At 40.5% G+C, this 12,566-nt stretch overlaps 1 protein-coding gene across 1 annotated transcript in view; it reads right to left on the minus strand.

Moving 5' to 3' along the window:
- Positions 1 to 2,524: 2,524 nt before the first annotated feature.
- The window catches only part of MBTPS1 (membrane bound transcription factor peptidase, site 1), a 28,664-nt gene continuing 18,622 nt past the window's right edge, over positions 2,525 to 12,566 (minus strand). The window contains exons 17-23 of the mRNA XM_085301099.1: positions 11,848 to 11,972; positions 10,858 to 10,935; positions 8,388 to 8,528; positions 5,858 to 5,989; positions 5,193 to 5,319; positions 4,375 to 4,505; positions 2,525 to 3,339 (exon numbers count right to left, since the gene is read on the minus strand). Coding sequence (XP_085157225.1) covers positions 3,143 to 3,339; positions 4,375 to 4,505; positions 5,193 to 5,319; positions 5,858 to 5,989; positions 8,388 to 8,528; positions 10,858 to 10,935; positions 11,848 to 11,972 — 931 coding nt within the window. The 3' untranslated portion in view covers positions 2,525 to 3,142. The remainder of the gene's footprint in view (positions 3,340 to 4,374; positions 4,506 to 5,192; positions 5,320 to 5,857; positions 5,990 to 8,387; positions 8,529 to 10,857; positions 10,936 to 11,847; positions 11,973 to 12,566) is intronic.

The following is a 12,566-nucleotide window of genomic DNA, read 5'->3' on the forward strand; positions in this document are numbered from 1 at the left end:
AAACAGACTTCCCACAGGGACATGCCAGGACCAAACACAAAGAACTCCAATGCTCTCCTTGGTGAGATGAGTGCACACACACAAAAATAACTCATTCATTTTCTTAGAAACAGCATCACAGCGATTGTCACTGTGCAGATTATCTGCCAAGACCCTCTACCTCAGGATATCAATTGCCCGTAACTCCAGGACAGCAAACAGAGCCCAAAGTTACTTAAAGGAAGGAAAAAATACCTATAAACCTCACAYAAAATTTTCAATCTCACATCCATTACTGAAGCTACCAGTTACACTAAGAGCTTCTGTTTGCAAGGCAAAATTCTACAGCCCAGCAGGATATCTTCAAAAGAGGCTGGGTAAAAGAAGTACCTGTTCATAAAYCTTTTTAGAAGTCAGTTGTGCTTTCTAGAACTCACAGTCCCACCAAATGAGCAGCCAGAGCCCACAGCCTTCAGGGCATTCCACGGACGCTCAGCTCACTTTGCCTCTCTCTGTTGAAGGAAGGTTTAGAAGMAGCAGCATAACCTGGGTGGAAATGGGCTGTTCTTAAGATGGCAAGAGGATTCTTTTAAATAAGGAATCTTGCCCAGCTGAAATACAGGTCTTCCAGGAGGAAGATGAAAAGACAAGACCACTCCCTAAAATTTTACTCGGGTGAAGCGTGGGTTTCCTAGCGAACGCGGACACTTCCCTCCCCCAAGGCGCATACCTTGTCCYCTGGTATGTCATGTCCAGCCTGTATTTTAACAAGCCCCAACKGCATCTGCTTTCACTTACCACCTTGAAGCTTGGCATCTATCTTCTGTCAAGCCAGCAGGTAAAAACAGGTCACGGATCCAGCATCTGCTCCTGCCACCTGTGGGCAACTGGAAATCTCTGTCAGCATACAAAGACTTTGAGGAATTACTTCTTAGGGGGTAACTAGGGAAGAAGTTTCTTTCCGGACCCACCTGTTACCATGCCTGTCGCACTTAGGCTGAGGTGTGCTCCCTCCCTTTTCCTCGCAGCCTCAGGCAGGAGTAGCTGGAGGTTAGGTCTAGCGCACCACAGGCAGCCTGCGCGCGGGCAGAAGGAAGYGCTCAGGCCCCGAGGGCTCCTCGTCCACATACAGGAAACGCAATGGCAACAGAGACAGCCAAAGGACCATGTAGTTGTTGCGCTGACACAGCCACCAGAGGCGACGAGGCACAACGCACAGAAAGCTGCCTTCAGCTCACACGGTTTATTACACTGTCCCATGCGGCAAGGGCTCAGTGGTAGAGAGCCCTTCTCCACAAAGGCAGGGGACAGGAGGGAAGCGCTGTACTCCACCGGCCCCGACCCATCAGTACAGCGCAAGCAGGCCAAGCTCGCAGCGCGGATGAGATGTCCACTTCTCGTTCCGCATTTCCTTGGCAGGAATGCTGGGGCACTCTATCTGGTAGCAGCTCTGTCACACCCTGTCTCCTCCGCCCCGACAGGCTTATGCTAACAGGTCCCAAAGGAAAGCTTGGTCCCAGTACTGAAACAGGATGTTGCCTTCTTCAGTGTATCTTCATTTTTGGAAGGGAAGAGGCAGGCTTGGAAAAAAAAATGGCTCTCTGGAGAAAATGGGTTTGCCCCCACACCTTCTGTATTTTGCAGGATGCCTATACACCGTAAAAACTTATCCACAGCCATGTTTTTGGAAGGCGTTCCTTAGGCTATACACAGATGTTCTTTCTTGCAGTGCCCTTTACTCCTCCCCAAGGCCCACAACCACCCATGCTTGTAAACCCTCCCGCCCCCTGCACAGCAGCAGCCAGACTGCCTAATGGGGCTGTCCCCGGCACATTCTCCCTCTTGATATGTGCCCAGGGCTGGGCAGGAGACAGTTGGTTGCAAGGGCCAAACAGCTGACCCAGGACTGTTCCCTGGGTGACTGGTAGAGACTGCTGCCTTCTGCTGCCTGCTTACCTGCCCAGGCACCAATTCTGCTCATCAGCCCAGAGGTGGCCACTGGGTCCCTGATCTTCCTGGAAAAAAAAATGCTTTTACTTGAAGCGGTGACAAAAACAGCTACCAGGGAAAACCTTGCACCTTCCCTAAAAAAACAGAGAAGCTGTTTCAGTGATGGTAACAATATTAATCTAACACTATGGTATGGGACAATTTGTGTCTGGTCCTAACTTTAGCCCATAATAAGTAGCAAGCTTTCAAGCAGGACAAACCAAAAAACCAAGATTTTTAGCTTTGTGATGCACTACACCGACTGTTAGGTGCCATCCATGCAATAGGTTTGTAGCTCATTCCTGAGTTGCTCTTTAGGAGTTGTCTCCTCACAAGTTTTTGTAACTTTGAAGGTTTTCAAAGCTCTATGACAAACTTTGGGGAGTGAGTACTGCTTGGAAAGCTATCCATTTAATGCTCCAAAGTCTACAGCTTGGGATGCTGCTTGTAAATATACAGGAATGAGGCTGGCAGTGGCCTTCATAAAAAGTTTCTGTACTTGACAACTTGCTCTCTAGGTCTGGCACATGAAAGAACAGCCACCTAGCACACCATCTGAGCTTCATATAGGTAACATATTTATTGAAAATCGGCTTCACCAACAATGGTGAAATCATGACCAAAAATTACAAAACATCATGGTAGTTGGCTTTATAAAAATAAACTGCAGGACTATGTCTCACTGATTTGTACTAGTTTATCTTGCCCCCTCTCTCCTTTAATGATGTAAGTTATACTCTTCAGCATAATACCATTCTAGAAAATTGCATTCCGTCCAAAAAAACATGATTGCTTTTTATTAGCAGAGGTCCTTAAAGTGACTTTCCCCCCGCCCTCCCCAACAATAAATATAGAAAATAGCCTCTAAACAAATAAATTTTAGTTTGGTCAGCTTAAAAAAAAGGTCCATTTTCCCCCTCTTGGGATATGTAGTGACTAAGCAGCCTTTCAAACAGTATTCAAGTCTTTGGTGGCTTCAGCTGCTTAAAGCTGCAGTTTTATGTACAGATGATCAACTGAGGTCCTTTTTTTCTCCAGACACCAAAGACTATGAGATGATGTCAGATGTGAATCACCAGTACAATCGCCACATTCACTGCACTTTCACTGGGAGCGATCAACCGTTCCGAAAAGCAACTGGTAAAAGAAGGTCATCTTTGGCAAGYGAGAGCTTTCAAACTGAAGGTGTCTTTGGTGGATGAACCTGCTGCATAAGCTGCGGTCGTTTCACTCTCGGTTTCCGTCTCTTTGGCCTGCTCTTCGCTTTGTTGATCTGCACCACAAAGAATGCCAGGACCACCATGGCACCAAGAAAAGCAAAGACCGGAATAGTCTGTCCTACATCCTGGTTGTACCGGCCGGGCATTATACCTGGAAGGCCAAAGAGGTTTGGAAAGCAATTAGCAACCGCATGAACWACGACGCCTTCGCGACATTAACACTATCTACTGAAAGGACCCAAGAGTAACTCTTGTTCTAAGACGAAACAGCTATAATCAGATTACATTTCAGACAAGAAGATTAACAACTGCAGACCAATTAGTGAAAATAAAACAGGATGCTGAATATACAGAAAAGCATAGGCATTTTCACCTTGACCTGTTTCGGAACATGAAAGCATAACCCAGATTTCTCCCACAACCACCACCTTCTGTTTTGCATTAGAAGTAAGAAGAGAGATGCAAATACTTGACTGTAGCTTTATCATCAAATAATTTCCATAAATCAAACAAATTCCAATGTCACATGAAAACTGACTTTGTGCTCGCTCCAGAGACCATGCATGCACATATTAAGACAAGTTTTTAAATCCTTCCTTTTTAAAGACACTTTTTGGTCTAGAAGCTCAGGCTAGGAAAGGAGCACATGTGAGACAAYAAGCTTTCAAACTATTTCCAACTGGGCTTGCAGTGTCCAGCTCACAAAGCAGAGTACCCTACCATTAGACTGAAAGCTGCTCTAAACCAGTCGTTATTACTATACCTTCCCCAAAGCACTGTTCAGACACACTCTTCTCGTTTCTGCCTTCACACTTGTGCACTCACACAAGCAATTCTGTGTTAGCACAAGACACCTAGCCACAGCCTCCAAGGACAGGGACTACTGCTGACACCCACCAAACCAGAGTCAAAATAAACCTCAACTGGCCAAAGAGCAGCCATCAAAATCTTCTTCCCAGTACATGTTGCATGTATTTTCTTTTTAAAAAACTAGTTGTATGCAAAACTATTTCTCTAAGGCTTCTGCAGTCAAGCTTTTACAAAATAACCACACTACTATTTGCACGTTTTTCACAACTGAAGTGAAACGTGGAATCTTTTCTGTTTAAAAAAATAAAAAAATAAATAATAATAATTAAAAAAGCTATGCAAAAGAAAACAGTATCTTTCAGACTTTCTGATTTACCTCCAGGAATGTCCCATGCTCCACTTTCTCCAGGGGACAGTGGCCTCACTTGGGGTCGGTTCTGTCGAAAACTGGGTAGAGCAACTTTATCGAGGTCAATTGACAGTAACTTCTGATGTTTCCAAAGGTTGCTAGAAGAAATTTAAAATACAGAGGTGTTTGCCCACTCACTTCGTTAATACARAGAGTTTTGTAGAAACATATAAATATTGGCAGCTGACACCTATAAACTGTGCACTAAACTGAACTCGAACAATAATCCAATTCATTCTTTGGCTCCTACAGCTTACAGGTCTCCAAAGTTAAATTCTGACACCACAAGAACACACTTAGATCAACTGCTATTTACTTACAAACCTATTTCTTGCAGGCAGACCACCTAAAGTTACCTAAAACTCAGCAAACTATGGCCTATATGCTGGTATGTTTGTCTCCAAGTGACCGTCAAATGATACATGCRATGGCAGGTTTGGTGAGCTGCCCAAGAAGCTGCTTTAGAAAGTTACTGTAAAGGCATGCAGTGACTAGGGATTCAAGCAAGCTCATTAACTCTAAGTTGGGATTACTCAGACAACAGTGAATTGACTTCTTAAGCTTTTTTAAAAAAACTCTACAGTTTCATAAATTATAGTGTAACTGTCAGTTCAGGCTAAATTATTCACTGAAGGTACACTGATCATTATTTCCTGTTTGCAGTCTGTTCCTTCTCTAGGAAAGATGTTTCACTGTTCCTTTCAAAAGCAGATGAAACAACTGACTTTTCAGCTCAACTCAAAAGTGAGAATTCTTATAGAGCTATATYAAAGTTGTATAATCACCTGGGGGCAGTTTCATTCAAAGGCTGTGGTTTGGCCCAGGACAGGTGAGGACAAGCTGGAAGGGAACGGGGTTTAGGGTCTCCCAAGTGAGCCTCAAGCACTTTTGAGTATCGATGCAGATGGTTACCTGTGATTCACAGCAGAGASACTGGGTTACTGAAAGACTGGCAGGGTAATAGTCCCAAATATTTGCATCCAGCTAAACACTGCTGCTGTAAAACCAGGAGATCTTTACAGTAATGACGTATAGCTAAATCTTGCAGTTAGACCTTAATCAAAAGGTACCTTACAAAACAGAACTGTGCACATACAGTCAGATGCAAGGTGCTGGTGATCCAAGTTTTGCTGGCCAGCACACCAGATGACATCAAACACTTTATACATGCTCCATAGCCAGTAATTAGAACGCTGCCTAGTAAAACTATGTGTATGAAAATTCCCACTCTATAAGCAAAACATTTTCTCTGATCAAACCACAATTAGGTAATTCCAAATCCCTAAAGCCTGCATGTGCTCTCTTCTAGTAAAACAATAGAACATTATAGAACCCAGACCCAACTAACAACCTTAAAGGCATATAACTCCCATGTCTGACCTTGGTCGTCTTAAATACCACCCTGAAACTCTGTCAGTCACTGGATCTGCTCTATAAATAAGACTCTCACCTTCCATGCGCTCGGGGAGAGAGTAGCCTGCTCCCGACGGAGGTCGTTGTCTGTTTTCGGAATGGCTGAGACTCGGTGGCGTCACTCCATAAGAAGTGTACTGCAGAAGGGAATCCAGGAGCCAAAAGCAGTCTGTGGATTTTACAGCCCCAAACCCCAAAATATAATATGCATTAAGCTACAGTTTGAATGACTTTTCTTTCTGTTAAGTAGTCTATCAAGACATTCAGAAATACAATGAGTTTTCCGCTCTTCTTACTCAGCTTTTGAAGTTTTATGCCTGATTTCTGAAAGATACAGCTTTCTACAATGCTCCTTCAGGAGTATACAAACACAAAATYAATCTGTTCAGTTTTAAAATATCTTCTTTTCTGTACCACATCAGTATTTCATGCTCTTTTGGGGAATAAGAGCTACAATGACAGGGTCTCAAATATGGGAATTCCAGGTTGGGCAAGGCCAAGTCCCTGCAGAAATTAAGAGGCTTTTCAGTGTGGAAACACAGGAAGCTCAGAGCTCAGGCAATCATTTGCAAGGCAAAACAGAGAATCAACTAATATAAAAAAGGAGAAAATAAATATTTTGCACAGAAAAATAAAAACAAGGTAAAGTTTTCAGGCTGAGGACCACGATCCCAACAGGGGCACAATTTTGTTAAGTTACAACTCATTTGCTTTCCCAAGCTTAAAAAGAAAAGGAAAAAAAAAAAAAAAGGAGTGGGAGGGGAAGAGCTCTTGCTATTATTCTTATTAAAGGGAAAGCAGTTGTGGTACAGACCAGGTTGGGAATGTCACTATATACTTCATTGTAGTTTTCCTTTGCAATTCAATGGCTCATAAACATTCTTTTGATGCCCTCTTGAATTACTACTGCCTTAATCCAGAGCTATCTCTAAAGCATGAGACTTCTACCTAGTTACATCATGATTCTCTAAAATTTCCATCTGTGGAGGAAGGACAACAACTTACCAGCTATTTACACCATATAACAAACTATTTTTCTGAGAACTTTTTCTTCCAAAGTACAGTTGGCTAAGAATGGGAATTAATCTTCATAATCCTGGGGTCCCTTAAGCCCTCTCTCATCTTTGATTTTTAAAGAGGTCAATCCCMTTTTAAGGATCTGTATTCACAAATGTTAGGAATTTACCTTAATTGAGRCCACTGGTGTCTCTGCAGGAGATACAGCTCCTGGTTCACAACTTAAAAGCTAACTTTAAAGGGTTTTTTACGAAGTCTTTCAGTTTTTCTTCCTCCACAGGCTACACTGAATTTAACAGCATTAGGGTACTAAAAAGTATCACTTTCTATTACTTAATTAAAAGCCATACATCTTCTCTTACATTACATGCTTTCAAAAACCTACAGTAAGCACAGAAAGCCCCAATATGTCAGTGTTAGGGTAAGTGATAGGAAGCTGCCCAAAGACACAGAAAGAGAAACCAGAAAACATGCAAAGAAGTTTACGAAGGAGAGAAACGAGCTAATATGGAGAGTTCCCTTAGGCAGTAAGTTCCTTTAAACTTAGATAAAATTAGGCAAGGAATGAATTACATAACACATAAACATCAATGCTTAAAACACCAACAATAAAAACCTTATAAAAATAATAAATGTACTTTTAATTATAAAATGAAAATTCAAGCTGATTGTTGCATTCAGTGGAGACGCAGAAAGACCTCAGAAATGGATTATCTTCGCTCTCTCAAGCCACAGAGTTATTAGCCTACCCTTTATATGTCAAAAGGCAGGAGAAACCCAATCAATCCCTTCAGAATTTCAAAAGTCAGATCAGACACTGTACCAGAAAAAGGTTTTATAAGAAACAACCATTGTGCATAGGAAGAGAGAATAACTTCTCCGAGAGTTAAAGAAACTGCACACAYAGAATGACTCACACGCTTGCTACCTACAGTTGCAAATGAACTCTTCGAAAACCTGAACTGAAATGCCTGTTTTCTGATAGATTTACAGCACCTAATTTGCACAAAACTAGAACAGTATGAAAATAATAACTGAAATGTTCAGCATTACTATAAACCCTACAGGAAACTCTCTGAAAGKCACAAGGCACACTGATAAGCAAACGCAAAACAATTCATTAAACTACACGACATCCTGAATATGCAGCTAGGTAAAAAAACAGGGGGGTAAGGGGGTGTCTATAATCAACTCTTCACAACTTCAAATCAAGCACATGTAATTGTTAGTGCTTCCTGGAACCAGCTCCTCATAACCCCCCAGTAGATAAACAAAACCACTCCCCAAAAGTGGGGAGTCAGAAACACAGGCAAGAGACCTAAGGGAAAAAAATAAACAGCTTAGATATATCAAAAGGCTATTTAACAGGAGTTGTTCTTTTGTTGGCAACTATACCTTCCAGCATTTTCAGTAGTGCTCTGCAGAATTTGGATTAATCTTCAGTTAGGAATATTTAGCAATTCCCTAGAAAACAGCTATTTCTGATGGGAGCTGTAAATAACTCAGATGGCAGATGTCAGCTTAAGAAAAGAATTATTCTGCTCACACACCTTTCTGTCGATGGCTGTCATCCAAGCAGTTAGAGTCGCCGTACAGAACAATTCTGCCACCACCTTCAGAAGGAACTTGGTAAAGTCCCAAAATAGGGACATTTTCAATTATAGCAGTCTCCTGTTTTAAAACTTCAAGACCTAAAGTAAAGTGAAAATAAACAGCATAATCTGCAAGGCATCAAAACCAATTGATTCGCAGGTCAACACTGTTTACATTGCAAACTTAAAAATGCAGTTGCGCTGCTTTTCATTTCACACATTTATGCAAAAAGTTTTCAGAAAAAAACATGATGGTATGATAGAAATGAAACTGCTCCAAGACCTCGATGATAATGAAATTTCCTACTGATGTCAATTTTTTCCTTCTTCAGCAGAGATGGAGGAAAAGACCTCACTTATTGGCTTATGTTGAACAATCTTGAAAGAAAAATCCTAGTATTTTCAGAAACAAGTTTAAAATCAAAACATCTGCTTTACAAATTTTACTTTATATCTTTTAGTTCTTCTGTAAAATTCTATAAAATGTAGTAACTTAAGAGTTGGCCTTCACMACGCATATTGCTCTTCACCAACCTGTTTTGCTGCTGTGCTTAACTATTTCTACAAGAAAATCTACCATGGAACTAAACAAAGCAATGCAGACATTCCACGAAACATGTCATCTGTCTCTGTGTGCAGTAGCTGCRGGACCAAGACTTTGTCTGAACTCATTTAAAGCAGCAGTTCAGGGACAGTCCACCTTAAAGTTTGCTTGGTTTGTATCTCTCTATGACTCTGCAGTTACCTGTTTCCCTTGCACTTAACTTGTTCAACTTCCCATTTAGGTACAAAGAGAAGCATTGTTTAGCATGGACATATGTGCCAAAAAAAAAAAAAATGCACATACATTTTCCTGTAACTTTTTCTTCTCTTTAACTCTTGGCAAATTTCACTCCCTATATGCCCCAGCTGCTCTTTCCATTAGCAAAAAGAATTATATTTCATTACATCCACTCCTGCTGTGGTTCAGATATCTGTTTCTCAGTCTTTTCTGAAACACTTGCACCAACATTGTAAAGAGCAATTTTTGAAAAAGTATCATTTAAAAGCCTACTTACAAAAGCACTGTAAGTACACAAATAATAAATTGGCAACTTAAAGACATTTTTGTGAGATATTTGCAATTACAATTAAGATAATTTGTCAACTGAAAAGATGAAAACATAAAGTAGGGGGAAGTATTCCAGTATGAAAGGGTAYGTGCAGGAAAATCCAGGAGACACTTGGATTCATATCTGCTGTTCCTATCACAAAATCTATCCAACTGTTTCATCTCTCATCAGTTGAAAGCTGCCACAGAGAGCAAGGGGGAAAATGCCCCAATTCACGAAGGAACTAAAACAAAGTCTGTAGAAAGTCATCTTTAAGTTAAAGGTTTCCCTGCCTGTAACATTCACTTCAAAACCCAGAATAAGAATTCAAACTTCAAATAATAGGTATTTAGAGTCTCCTTTGCCCTTAGACATTGCCTTTAGATAGAAGCAGCAAAACAGAGAGCTGTTTTGCTTCATGAATTGACCTGAAAGAATTTCAGCAAAGAAAGCAAGCCTGGCAGGCTACTTGTCAAAGTGACACTCTCTAGGTTTACAGCAATGAAATACCCAAGTCCCCAACACAARGCACTCCAGAGACACCATCTGCCCTCCAAAAGGCTCACATGCATGAGCTCCTTACTGTTAGAGAGTATTTCTCCATCAGGTAATCACATGTCTCTACTGCACACCATAAGTCACTCCAAACCACAGTGAACTTCCTAACCTTCTCTGATGGCAGCTGAGGCATATTAGGAGCATGTATAGCTTCTGCTTACTTGCTCAAACCCTCTTATATACACARATCAGGTGCACAATCTGGTTAACAGTTCTGGTCATTTGATCCTACAGAGCACTCCTTAAAGGCTCATAATAAACCCTCACTTTTTTAAATGGCCTGCTCCTGCTACAGTTCTGCATCATCACCTCACAAATTAAATGATACTATGATAAAACTAAGGAGAACGGATAAACACACAGAATAGATCATTACTCAAGTCTGAGCATACAAGTACTTTGCATGTCTAAAAATGTTTCCCTTACATCAGTCTAGCAAGTGATACTGTCTACCAAACTTTYGAAGACAATGAATTACAATACAACTCTCCCCCCTCCCAAAAGATAAACATTTGATATACACACATGTGCAGATGGGTTTACATACAGCAAACATAATAATGGATCGTATATATAGACTTCCATATTACTGTACTATATAAAAATGTATACAGTATCACATTATAGCTGTTACAGGTTCTAGGCAAACTAAAAAAACACCTACCGTTTCAATGCATTCTTCTCCCCACATCTTTTACACCTCTAGAGTTTGTAAATTTGTTTGCGCAGTGACAAAGAAGTTCTATTTAAAACACAGAAAAAGAAAAGGAATCGCATACCTTGATCCTTAAAAGTCTGTGCAATTACAATGCCATCTTCTGGAAACTTTGCAATACTGCATCCTGATGCATAATTCACTGAAAAACATCACAAAACTGCAATTTACAACCTAGAAGAGACACTTTCACCCTTCCTACCGTAATTCAGCAAGCTGTGAAAATGAGCACAGAAAAAAACAAAAAAAAAACATTCCTAGAAATATTTGGCTGATTTGGCATATTTTGACCAAGATCACAACATAATCAATCCATAAATTCATGGGCAAGACATTTCTAAGCACAGCTTTCACAGGTTCAGCTTTACATAATGCTTTCAGACCTCTCCATTTAAGAGACTGACATTATCTTTTTTCAGCTAAAAAGCTTAATTGTCCTACCGTTACTCTAAAACCAAGATTTAAAATGTGGTGAGAATTTAATATTTCACACTAACAGTCATTACTTGCACTACAGAGAACCTGTCTGCTTCAATCAGCACTGGAGAGCGTTACAGAGCTCAGTGCTGGTGCCTTCACCTTAGGAATACACATCCCAAATCAACTGGTCAGAAAACAGTGATTCGGAAATGAAGCATCAAAACATCAGGTCAGCTGGTAAGCTTAAAAAGAAAGGTTCCCCACTGATCTTTTCCTTTCAAAGTTCTAATTAATTGCAAAAATTATTGCAGAATTAAAACCAGCACTAAACCAAAGGCTCCATATTAGCAATTAACATTTATGGTACAGGCGAACAGAGACACACCCCAACAATACTCTTCAAAATATCATTGCCTGGAATGCAACTATAAACTCAGGACTTTCATTATGGGCTCTGACAAGTTATCAGATACCTACAAAGAAAGTAATCCTCTAAGCATGCTTAAGAGACTCTTCACATAATTTCAGAATGGTTCTCTCAAATCTCACTTGGAAAATCTGACTCTTGCAGAAAACTGTTTTCCAAAGAACACGCTGTTCATAGTCTGTGTAGTCAATGAATTCCAATACTCACTTTCATGATTTGCCATGGTAAAATCACCTTCATATAGCCCATCGCTAAAGGCCATGTTCCAGACAGAAAGTAGATCATTAAGAGCTGGTATATTAGCACCTCCAGTATCTGGCATCCACCACTGTCTGTAAAAATTGTAGTAAAACACAGTTGGTTAGTATACAGAAAGCTCCTAGAATTTGTATTATAAAAGATCAGGCACCTCCTTGCATGCAGACTTTTTCAAAGTCACTTAAATAACAAATCATCTCTCAAAACTGCCTTTAACTCTAGGGCCATGTAAGCACCTTTCTCACTTTGGTAGCCGCATTATGTAGCACAAGTTAGGTAACACTAATGACGCAGAGCTCTTGGCACATTCTGGTTCCACGAAAAATTTTAACGTGCCAGAAAAAAGTCCTGACTTAGGTTCTTCATTTGGCAAGGAGGCAACAATGATGGTCCTCTCACATGCCTCTCACTTCTCCAATAATAACAAATATTATCTACTCACAAAATGTGAAACAGACAAAGGTTTCTATCTTAACAGTAGCACAAAATAGACTGATATTATAAGGTYCATCATCATCAATAGTGGTATTAGTGCATTTTCCCTTTACACAATACACTGGGATAATTTCATACTGGTTGCAGAGGCTGGCAATAAATTTTCTTTCCAGCCTCCTCCCCAAAAGTGAAAATGCATCAATTTTCTTTCTTTCTTTTTTTTTTTTTTTTTT

The sequence above is a fragment of the Rhea americana genome, unplaced genomic scaffold (assembly GCF_003343005.1).
Source record: "Rhea americana isolate MKP2758 unplaced genomic scaffold, rheAme1 scaffold_172, whole genome shotgun sequence".
NCBI lineage: Eukaryota > Metazoa > Chordata > Aves > Rheiformes > Rheidae > Rhea > Rhea americana.